Source organism: Coregonus clupeaformis, chromosome 1, assembly GCF_020615455.1.
Source record: "Coregonus clupeaformis isolate EN_2021a chromosome 1, ASM2061545v1, whole genome shotgun sequence".
In the NCBI taxonomy this organism is placed as follows: Eukaryota; Metazoa; Chordata; class Actinopteri; order Salmoniformes; family Salmonidae; genus Coregonus; species Coregonus clupeaformis.
This window is the reverse complement of record NC_059192.1, coordinates 46150402-46162620: the sequence shown is the minus strand read 5'-3', so window position 1 is coordinate 46162620 and position 12219 is coordinate 46150402. Positions and strand designations below refer to the sequence as shown.

Below are 12219 nucleotides of genomic sequence, written 5' to 3'. Positions count from 1 at the left end.
GGGCCCCAGGTTGCTTGGGGGCCTCAATTTACTGTTGAGAGTTAGAATAGTAGAATACACAATGTGCAAGTTCGAAATTTGGTTGTGCATCAGCAATTTTTCTCTTGTTATGTCAGTCACTGACAGTGACTCAATAAGCCATGTCAGCTAACAATTTTTAGATTGGTAAATTAGTCTAGCCAGCTATCTAAACTTAATAATCATGGCCGAATACCGACTAGGCACGCAGGGCACATGCCCAGGGGTCCTGACCACTACGGGTCTCCCATTGATTTTGTTAGTCATGGCAAAATGTGTAGAGGGCCAACCAAATCTCGCTTAGGGTCCCCAAAATGCTAGAGCCGGCCCTGCTCATGACATTAACCCCCCTCCCAACTCCGTGATCATCATCATAGAATAACAGCCAATATATATATATATATATATATATATATATATATATACACTTTTTTTTTTTTAAGTAATAAGGCTTGGTGTGGCATATGTTCCACAACATGAAAATTGAAGAGAGCACAGAAATATAATACAAGGTGTTGAATGCTGTGGCAGTGGCACTCCCTTTTTTGAAAACTGTCCCCACCAGGAAAAGTGGATCATGGAGTCTGTGCTATGTATACTTTGAGCTCTCTGAAACGGAATGCATGTAATTTCCATCTACTATATATGATATTCCATCTACGAGATGATTCCTACACTACAGAGAGCTACAATTCTGTGCTTATTTCAAATGCGATGTCTGTGTGGACTACAATGCAGCGGCAACGCAAGACCAAGGGAGTGACGCATTGCAGGTACAAACACACCAATCAGAGATAGCTATTTCATCCAACTACGTCTTGTGCCGCGCAAGGCATATCACTGACTAGCAGAAAGTATACATGCGCAGCTGGCTAGTCCATCTCCTAAATGCACTTTTATGTTTAAATATGGCATATAAATTCGTTTCGGTGAAATATTAACATAGTTGCGGTAATTTTACAATGAATTTTGCAATGAATATCAATACATGTGTGTTTGTACTAATTTAGTAAATTACGAGAAAGGAAGTTGGCGGAGGGATCTCAAATGTGGGAGGAGTTAAAGGACAACGGTTAAAGGCGCGTCAAACTGTCTGCTAGTGCATTCGGTGAGGTTGCAAGTTTTAGGTGCATATATATCCCCTTGCTAAGCGTCGTAATTTACCCGCTGCTACTATATCGCAATGGTAAGTCAACCAAATTCACCTTTTTTCCCCTCCCTCTTTATGGTTCAGCATTTGTCATCCTTCACTGTTTTCTCTCGACAAAAGTGGTTTCTTGACGTTACTGGGGCTTGACAGCCATGCTGTCTGAATAGGCGAACCTGCTGGCGCAGAAATTTTGCTGTCTGTAGTCGTGAGTTGGATACTTTAGCATGATCTCATATCTTGCAGTAACAGTTAGTATAGTAACTAGCTAGTTAGTGACTGTAAAATGTTGGTAACTTGATACATTAGTTAACGTCACATAGAAAGCAGCTGACGCGGACTAGTTAACTAGCTAACGTTAATAAGCAAGACCTTACTGTACGTAGCCGAATAAGTTAATGTTAGGTAACTAGCAAAGATTACCGCCAATTTGCGGTTGGCTAGGATGAACATTCATTAGCTAACTGGCTAACTACTTGAAGTTAACGTGTACTAGTAACGTTAGCCAGCTAACTAGCTACATAGCTTAACGTTACTGTTCTGTCTTGGCTAGTATCTAGCCATCAAATTGGCAGTCTCTAGTAGTTTCCAGGGCATTCTCGAGTTTCCTGAAATTTGGAGATTTTCTGGTACTGTGTTTGTTATTCGCAAGCTAACTGTCTGTATAGCTGACGTTATGTATTTATGTGAAATTTGACTCGCTAACGTTACACCTAGAACTACTAAGATAGGTTCACTAGCTAAATACTGTAGCTAACTGTTATTAGTAGATGGTCAGTTTGATGGATTCAGAGAGCTAACGTTTAAGTTAATGCAAGCCAGTTGACATCACCAGTAGTCGGTTAGTTACTTTACCTGTGTTAAGTGGTGGGCCAAATTGTTTTTTTTAAATAACCTATTTCTTTCCCCCCCAGGCTGATCAGCTGACAGAGGAGCAGATTGCCGGTAAGACAGCATTGCACTCGTCTGTCCCCTACCCTGGCACGTGGCACACTGTGTGGAATCCCCCCCCCCACCTCCTACTCTGCATTGGATTTATATTTTTGCCTTTTAAGGCTTGCATCGGGACAAGCTGGTCATAAAACGATAATGAATGGGCATGCAGGCTTTCTAACCCCAGGTCTAAAAGACTTCCTCATGGAAAGCAACACAACATGCATTTATATGATTTCCATGTCATAAATGATCAAATCTGAAAGTGATCCTATGGTCCCACATCTTGGTCAACTGCCAGACTGTGTTGGTTGCAGCCTTTGACCTGGGTGTGTCCTGTCCTTGTTGGATGGAATGCTGCTAGCTAGTTCATTGCAGGAAGGCTGGCAAGCAGAGTGAGACTATGTTCAGTTGGAATCTTGAGTCTGAACATGAATCAGTGTATGCAAAACCTTTTTTCAAAAAAAAAAAAACTTTGCCAGTATGGAGATGTTGGAAAGTTCATGATATGTGGTCTTCTGAGGTGGTTCCCCCTCCCAGGACAGTGGTCAGTTAACACTAGTTGAGTTGACTATTTTTTTTTGGTGGTATTTTCTTTCATTAGTCTACTGTTAGTCCCAACATGTTTTCAAGATGTATGATTTTTCAAAAAGCACTGTCACTTGCCACGATGTGTTTTGCATCATGATGTAGAAAGTGACACTTTCCTTCTGGAGAACTTGACATGCAAAATATGTTGGGACAATATCAACAGGTGACTGGGACACAAACAAATCTAAAACATATATATTTATCTTAACATTTTTCAGAAAATGCTGACTGATGCGGTACGTTTCAATGTGTAAAGCCTAGTTCAGATGGTGGTTGCTGACAACATGCATCTTATCGTGTGGGTTGAAAATTGTAGGCAAGTATCCCCTGAAAGACAATGTTTTTTTACAGAGGATTTCAGATATTGAGCTAAAAAAAGAACTAGACTGTGTCCAAGATGGCCGACCCATGTTTTCAACGTAATCTACTGCATATGCCGTTTCATGGTTGCCATCTTTCTAGATCTGGTTTTACTGGGTCGACTAAGCCTGCGCACTGGACAGACCGCAATATCTCGTGAACGTGCGGCGGAAACTCTTGGGGGCTCTGCCTTATTTAATTTAATGGGAGTCTTGTGCATAAAGGTGACTAGTGTCCTTATTAGGAATTTTCAAGTGTGATTTCTCTATGCGAATTGTCTTTCTGAGCTGGACTTCAGTTAAACTGCAATACCGAGGCTGTCCTCTGGGAATTCAAAAGCGTTCTTCCAGACCGGAATCCTGGAGCCTTGACTTTCAAAGGGCATCGTCACTAGTTGTAGGCTCGACTGTGTTTTCTGGCCCATCTGTTAGGGCTTTTGTAAAGTGGAGGCAATTGATGCGTTGTCATGGTTATTTTTCTTTGTGACCCCCGTAAGGGTTTCCAGACACTGGCAGGTCTATTTATTACACAGTACCCCTGCAACAAAGGAAGTTCCTCTTTAAAGTGACGGTGCCTCAACTGCAGGCCACATTGTGGTTTTCTCTATGCTGTTGCAAGCCATGACTGATTGCAGACTTTGCTCAACAAGGCCCCTAGCTATCACGGCAGACTGCTTGTCAGTCATTCTGCTGAATTCCAAGTCGGAAACTCGTGTCCTTTCTAGAGCTCCGACCTGAAGATTACTGACTCGTTTTTCCTGAGTCCCCAGTTGTCTTGAAAGCACAATTTTATAGCAGGGTGGGGTATATTGATGGAGAGTTTTGCAGGCCATAGTTATTTCATTGTGCAACACCTTTTTTTAGACTGGCCTTTGTGGGTTTCCTGTATCTGAGGTGTCACTTCCCCTGTTGGCAGTTCAAGGGGAAGGCATTAGTTTCTGTTATCTTTCTCTGCAGAGTTCAAAGAGGCTTTCTCGCTCTTTGACAAGGATGGCGACGGCACCATCACCACCAAAGAGCTGGGCACTGTCATGCGCTCTCTGGGCCAAAACCCCACAGAGGCTGAACTGCAGGACATGATCAACGAGGTGGACGCTGATGGTGAGGCCAGCTTTGGCACAACTTCCTGTCATGACTAGACGTGTGCGCACACAGTCACTAAAGAGATGTCCTAAACATGTTTGTTCTCCCTCCCAGGTAATGGAACGATAGACTTCCCAGAGTTCCTGACCATGATGGCGAGGAAGATGAAGGACACAGACAGTGAGGAGGAGATCAGAGAAGCATTTCGTGTCTTTGACAAGGTAACACTTGTCAGGATGAATGCAGAGAAGGTGTTTGGGTGTAGGGCAGTGCTCTCTAACTGACTTGTGCTCTGCTCTAGGATGGGAACGGTTACATCAGTGCTGCTGAGCTGCGCCACGTGATGACAAACCTTGGGGAGAAGCTGACTGATGAGGAAGTTGATGAGATGATTAGAGAAGCAGACATTGATGGAGATGGCCAGGTCAACTATGAAGGTTGGTACAAAATATTTAAAACAAATTTCCTCAATTTTGATTATTTTCTCTTGGATTGTGTCAAACTAACATTGGCTTTTTATCTCATTTGCAGAGTTCGTACAAATGATGACGGCGAAGTGAAGGCCTTGTAAAGATGTTTCTTATATAAATAACTTGCCTTTTTTTCTTTGTAATTTATCTGTAAAATCTTAATAGCCCTCCCTGCTGTCCAAAGGAACTGCATGTAAACTGCATAGGCTCTGAGTCCCCATGTCCCTTTCTTTTGCTGTCATCGTGTTTTGGAGTGACGGCATGGTTGTAATAACGGATGCCCGTCGCAGCCCCGGGGATTGGCGAGAGTTTAGAACCTTCACGTCATGTCTGCTCCGCCCCGGACGCGTGGCGACATTGGATACCTGTCAGCTGGTTGTCACTTGGCAGCAATGTTGGAATGGAAACGGTGTAGAGGAGTTAACACTGCATGGACTATGGACAAAGTATATGAAATCTCTCAGCATTGCACTACTGCAAAAAATGACTGGGGTGTCTTCTAGATACTCGTACAAACTCTTTTTGGATCTGCTGTTCTATACCAGAAAACAACTTTGTTTTAATTTTACTATGCTTTTTAATGTTACTCACTTTTCTTTTTATGGCCTTTGGCCATGCTTCAAATAATCCATTCCAAGTTGTATATTTTTGTTTTCCAATAAAATTTACAATTGACCCAGATTTGAAAGTTGTCTTTTCTCAGCCGTAATGGATCGTAGAGTTTGATTTTTGTATCTACGAAAGATGTTCCTTTTGCATAGAAACAGACATGAAAGATATTTACTAAAGTAACCATGTAAATTCCCTGAAGTGAAAATGGGCATCAGCCAATGCCTCATAACATTCAGCTCTGATCAAATTTGTATTGTCATTTAAATAAAAGGACAATGGGTTCAAAGGCTTCTATTTTTAATAGTACTCCATTAGATTAACACTCTTGTCCAGACCCTTTGCTAAATAGATGCATTGTCTGACCATGTTGGCTCAGTACCAGGCAGAAGCTGACTGTCTCATCTTATTTGGCACGAGTTTGCCTGAATTGCAGGTAATTGTAATGTCAGAACGCCAAGGATGTAAATAGAACTGTGGCCATTGTTTTTAGGTTAAATTGACTTTTTTTTCCAGATATGCTAAGTGTTATTTTGAAGATGAAATAAAGCTCTTTATTGTATAACTCACCCATGCTTCCTGAGCCTCTATCCCTGTCACCCTGCATAGTGACATGCTAGCTACTAGTAGTCACTCAGGAAGTACTGTACAGCACTGAGTAGTGGGCTTGGAAAGGCAGCAAGGTAATAGGATTGCAGTAACATACTTTTGATTAACCTTATGGCCAACGTGTACTTTACATGTGCACAAAAATACATTTATGACGCCTGTAAGTGTTACTCATCAGATCTCTCACCTTGAGGCTAGTATACTGTGAAAACAGCAGCACAAACTATTTCCTCAGTGTCAAAAGAAAGTGACTACCATTACGCACAGTTAGAATTTAATGAGATGTTTGCTTTTTACACCTTTTACAGATTTGCATAAGACTTGCTCTCTACATTCATTACATTGGGTATCCCTTACATTAAATAATTGTCTGAGGCCTACATGTCTTTAAAGTGTTCTTGGGGGGGCGGATTAGGGGCTGATGTACGGATGTGAATAATACTTCACTAAACATCAGTCTCTCGTGACAGATTTCATTTTGGGGACAGATTAAACATTGGATTGTGTGGGTGCCTTTTTTAGCATGTGTTTGTGTCTCTGACTCGCAGCCCAATTCTGATCTTTTGCCCAGTTTTTGAAAAAAAACGCTTATCTGATTAGTCAAAAGACCAATTAGTGGAAAAAGATCAGAATTGGGCTGCCTGTGTAAACACAGCCTCAGTATCACATGACATGAGACTCCCTTGACAAGAAGTTTAAACATGAATTCCTGGTTCCTTGGAATCATAATATAATATAATATAATATGCCATATCATATGTTCCATGTAGCCTAACAATGGGGCAGAAGTAGAATATTCTGCGCCTGGTCCCACAGAGATACCAAAAAGTAGCCTATAAAGATGATTGTCGCACTATAATGCCACTAGAAAACCAGTTATGACACATTTGGGACACATTATTACCTGATCGTGCAGTAGGCCTGTGTGACATCACAAAGCAACTAATGTCACAGTAACTATGGCAATTTTGATTTGTGTCATAACATCCTAAACTTCAACCTGGGTCACACAGCATTAGCTGGGTCATACAGTGTCAGCTTGTTGAAAAACGGATTGTTGGTGGAGCTGCTACTAGTAGCAGTCACAGTCTGATAGAGGGAGAAGCTGTAACTGGATCTCTGTTGAGTCACAGTCTGATAGAGGGAGAAGCTGTAACTGGATCTCTGTTGAGTCACAGTCTGATAGAGGGAGAAGCTGTAACTGGATCTCTGTTGAGTCACAGTCTGATAGAGGGAGAAGCTGTAACTGGATCTCTGTTGAGTCACAGTCTGATAGAGGGAGAAGCTGGAACTGGATCTCTGTTGAGTCACAGTCTGATAGAGGGAGAAGCTGGAACTGGATCTCTGTTGGACAAACAGCAGACGGTGAAGTGCATACACACAGCACAGGGAAAACAATGGCCGTAGGAAAAAAACACTTCCAAAGTTGGTGACATATCCCGCAATGATGCATCATGCAGGACAGAGGAGAGGGTAAGCTTGAGACTATTCAGTGTTATTTCCATCTTTGTATAGATACTGTATTGGGTGATAAAAAATAAAACGTTTGTTTAGAGCAGAAATAGGCTGTGAAGTGAGATCATCTTTGCCCTCAGGAGGAGTTGGTTGTCATACGATATTATGTCTGTTAATACACTGAAGTTAGATTCAGTCTCTTGGCAAAGAAATACATTAGCTATAGGTATTTGTGACTAAAATGCAGAAATAAATTAAGTCTGTATTATTTTGTCACATAGACCTCAAAATACAGTCCATAAACAAGCTGTTCTTCTGTTTGGTCTTTCTTCCAGCTACAGGGCAATGAGAAAGGGGACCAGTGTGACAGAGGCGGCTGGTGGATGGGTACCTTACATTTACATTTACATTTACGTCATTTAGCAGACGCTCTTATCCAGAGCGACTTACAAATAGGTGCATTCACCTTATAGCCAGTGGGATAACCACTTTACAAGTAAATACTTTTATTTTTATTTTTATTTGAATTTATTTGTCTTTTTTGTTTCTTCTTTTATCTTTTTTTTTGGGGGGTGGGTTGGAGTAAAGGGGGGGGTAGAAGGATTACTTTATCCTATCCCAGGTATTCCTTAAAGAGGTGGGGTTTCAAATGTCTCCGGAAGGTGGTGAGTGACTCCGCTTTCCTGGCTTCGTGAGGGAGCTTGTTCCACCATTGGGGTGCCAGAGCAGCGAACAGTTTTGACTGGGCTGAGCGGGAACTATGCTTCCGCAGAGGTAGGGAAGCCAGCAGGCCAGAGGTGGATGAACGCAGTGCCCTCGTTTGGGTGTAGGGACTGATCAGAGCCTGAAGGTACGGAGGTGCCGTTCCCCTCACAGCTCCGTAGGCAAGCACCATGGTCTTGTAGCAGATGCGAGCTTCAGCTGGAAGCCAGTGGAGTGTGCGGAGGAGCGGGGTGACGTGAGAGAACTTGGGAAGGTTGAACACCAGACGGGCTGCGGCATTCTGGATGAGTTGTAGGGGTTTAATGGCACAGGCAGGGAGCCCAGCCAACAGCGAGTTGCAGTAATCCAGACGGGAGATGACAAGTGCCTGGATTAGAACCTGTGCCGCTTCCTGTGTAAGGCAGGGTCGTACTCTCCGAATGTTGTAGAGCATGAACCTACAGGATCGGGTCACCGCCTTGATGTTAGCGGAGAACGACAGGGTGTTGTCCAGGGTCACGCCAAGGCTCTTCGCACTCTGGGAGGAGGACACAACGGAGTTGTCAACCGTGATGGCGAGATCATGGAACGGGCAGTCTTGCCGAGGTTCAGCTTGAGGTGGTGATCCGTCATCCATACTGATATGTCTGCCAGACATGCAGAGATGCGATTCGCCACCTGGTTATCAGAAGGGGGAAAGGAGAAGATTAGTTGTGTGTCGTCAGCGTAGCAATGATAGGAGAGGCCATGTGAGGATATGACAGAGCCAAGTGACTTGGTGTATAGCGAGAATAGGAGAGGGCCTAGAACTGAGCCCTGGGGGACACCAGTGGTGAGAGCACGCGGTGCGGAGACAGCTTCTCGCCACGCCACTTGGTAGGAGCGACCGGTCAGGTAGGACGCAATCCAAGAGTGAGCCGCGCCGGAGATGCCCAGCTCGGAGAGGGTGGAGAGGAGGATCTGATGGTTCACAGTATCAAAGGCAGCAGACAGGTCAAGAAGGACAAGAGCAGAGGAGAGAGAGTTAGCTTTAGCAGTGCGGAAAGCCTCTGTGACACAGAGAAGAGCAGTCTCAGTTGAATGACCAGTCTTGAAACCTGACTGGTTTGGATCAAGAAGGTCATTCTGAGAGAGATAGCAAGAGAGTTGGCTAAAGAAAGTAGATGTTTTCAGTGAGGGGAAAACAACTACAGTTGGTTTCAGTCACGCATCTTCACACAGTTCTACTATTAGGATGATGGAATTGTGTAGAAATTATGTAATATTAAAGGAGCTATCTGTAATATTTTTGCATTGTAATTTCAGAAAATGTCCTTAATACTGTATATCTACAGTAATAGTGGAATTATAGTGTTTCACAATATTCTTTCCCCAAAAACATTATTGGGGCCCACACAAAATTGCATTCTAATGGTGCAACCTTCAAATTGGTGAACAAAGGACGGACCATCTCTTGTTGTCAAATTGACTGGGGCCAGCAAATCTCTTGTTGTCAATTCAACAACGGACCAGTCAATTTGACAATAATATATTTGCTGGCCCCAGTCAATTTGACAACAAGAGACAGTTCATTTGTATATCTCCTTTTCCTTTCATTGTCATTCCCCCAGGAGACGCCCATTCCTGGGAGTTACCACATCCGGGACTTCATTGAGGAGGCTGGCCTGAACCCGGTCTGTAGGATGTATGGCTTTAAGGGTACGGGGAGAGACGCCCAGATTCAGATGCATAAGGGGGACCTGCTGCTACTGGGAGCCTGACTCCACCCAGGAGGCCCTCCAACGCCAGGCCTCCTACTCCTTTAAGAACTGCCCCTGGCCAAACAACTACACCCTGGGCATCCGTGACAAGGTGGGGAGAGGATGTCAAGAGGAGGGTGACAAAGGGAGGGGTCGTGGGGGGAGAGGAGATAGGGAGGTGAGGAGAAGGGGGTGTTATCAGCAGTAATTGATCTTCTAATAACACCGTTTTATTTGACATTATAACCTGAGAGTTTATATTGTCCATCTTTGTCCAAGGAATTGACCTTTCACCATGCCACTACAATGTGACCGAGAAACCAGTTCCAAAGATACGCTGCAACTAAACACTTGCGTAATCTATCATTATAATTTTTACACTGTTAAATCTGAATCACTGCAAGCAGACTGCCTCTGATTCATCTCCTTGATATTTGAATCATCCCTTGATATATTTTTCCTGTGAGCTTTCATCTCTTCAAAACATGTACAAACAACAACCTGACCTCTCCATTCCAGCACCACACAACAGGTCTGGCCCACTGAGGTATAATAAGAACTAGAGACTGCCTCCAAGATGGCCGACCTTTGTTTTAAACATAATCTACTCACGTTCGCATACGCCATTTCGTGGTTGCTGCCGTCTTTCTTGCTGGGATTACTACACCTGCGCATTAACGCTCAGTGTACACTGGACAGACAAAACTATTGTGTGAACTCTGTCAGAGCACCTGGACAGCTAAACAAGCCAACTGTCACTTCCCCTAGCTAGCTGGTGTCATGAACTCAGAGCATGAATATAAAATGTTAATATCTTCGGCTGTGAGTGATGGATTTTTTTTGGGCTTTGGCGACAATAATTTTGGATGTTTTGTGTACAAAGGTGATGAATAAAGTGTCTTATTAGGAATGTTCAAATTTGAGTTCTCTATGGGGCCATCAATGGGAATTGTCTTTCTCGGCCGTGATTCAGTTAAACTGCAGTACCGAAGCAATACTGTAGGTGCAGTCAAAAGCGTGCTTCCAGACCAGAACCCTGGCCCCTAGGTCTGGCCTCTATTTATGCCAGTGGAGGCTGGTGGGAGGAGCTATAGGAGGACGGGCTCATTGTAATGGCTGGAATGGAATACATGGAACAGAGTCAAACGTGGTTTCATGTGTGATGTGTTTGATACCATTCCATTTATTCCATTCAAGCCATTACAATGAGCCCGTCCTCCTATAGCTTCTCCCACCAGCCTCCACTGATCTATGCCCTCTTCTCTACAGCACCTAATCTCCTCTCTCACCACTCCTCTCCTTGCAGACACGTTTCGTTCGGCAGTGCAGAGTGCCAACTTTCTACCTGTGAGTATCTAGTCTTCACTGGCTATGACTAAAGCCCTTACACATTTCCTACGTGTTTCAGTCGGTTTGGTTATGACACCCATAACAGAGTCTGTTCTCTGACCGCATTTGATTCATATTACGGCACTGTGTTGATTGATGATTCAAGTTCGGTTGCACTGTGTGTGCTGCAGCAAGTGCATCCGTACTTGATAGATATTTGAGTAGTGTTGGCAGCTGTCTCATGTTGACAGAGAACGAAATGTGTTAAGAAATCTCAAGGGTGTCATTATTATGTAGTAGGGAGCTTTTTTCACTGTTAGTGGTGTGTCAGGGCTAGTCCAAGTTTATTGTCAAAGGTTAAAGAGCTCAACAAATCCCGTGGCGATTGTATTTGTGGCCACAGCCATTCAGACAGCTGTCTAGTTGATGAATTGAAGCAGGTTCGCCATATATCAGTGGGTCAAGGGTCACACAAGTCTTAATGTTTTACACTGAGAATATTCAGCCAGAGTCCCTATCAAACTCATTCAAATAGTAAACTGAGGATTTCTCTTGGATTCCTCTGCAGGCTAAGAATGTGAAATAGATTTTCACATATTCCCAGAGAAATATGCCCAGGGCTTACGGTGTTGCAAACCCTACAGAGGGGGATAGTTTTTTTATTCTGATTTGACTTCATTTCTTCGTTTCTTCTTCGTACTGACCAAAATGTGCCCCAGATTTGTTTTGTGTTTGTGCACTCAGAACCAAACAATTTTGGAGCCTTTATTTCCAATCTATTGTATTTTAATGACATTAACTCGATAGCCTAGCTGGGATTATCCAAATAAAATCTTTATTGTTTGGCCATGGCCTCTGAAGTTTTGTGGTTGAGGATAACAGCTTGGGGGATCTGCACTTTGTACACGTGGTGTATCCATGGAAATAGAGGTGGCGAGGAACTTCGCTGCAGCACACCCGTGATTAATGAAAGGTCAAAGGTTCAGCAGACATTTGCGGCATGGGCCAGTTATCTGTGCCACGCTGGGAGAATGTGGCACTCGCTCTAACAGCAGCAAAAAAGTAGGCCAGGCACCTTACACAGCGGCAGATCAGCAGGACAGCTCATCAGGACAGCTCATCACAGGGAGGCGAGAGTGCTTCGGTCCCCCGTGTCCTTTCTAAAATCTCCTGTG

The 12219-nt window shown here is 43.6% G+C and overlaps 2 protein-coding genes across 2 annotated transcripts; both read left to right on the top strand.

The window, feature by feature from the left end:
• The first annotated feature begins 1098 nt into the window (after positions 1–1098).
• LOC121569347 (calmodulin-1) lies at positions 1099–5282 on the top strand. Its single transcript, XM_041880234.1, has 6 exons — positions 1099–1204; positions 2080–2110; positions 4006–4149; positions 4246–4352; positions 4433–4568; positions 4663–5282. The coding sequence occupies exons 1-6, from the start codon at positions 1202–1204 to the stop codon at positions 4689–4691; spliced, it is 450 nt and encodes a 149-aa protein (XP_041736168.1). The 5' UTR covers positions 1099–1201; the 3' UTR covers positions 4692–5282.
• An 825-nt stretch (positions 5283–6107) lies between these two features.
• On the top strand, positions 6108–10627 carry LOC121569354 (protein STPG4-like). Its single transcript, XM_041880246.2, has 3 exons — positions 6108–7292; positions 7610–7661; positions 9587–10627. Exons 1-3 carry the CDS (start codon positions 7264–7266, stop codon positions 9734–9736), a joined length of 231 nt encoding a protein of 76 aa, XP_041736180.1. The 5' UTR covers positions 6108–7263; the 3' UTR covers positions 9737–10627.
• The last annotated feature ends 1592 nt before the right edge of the window (positions 10628–12219 follow it).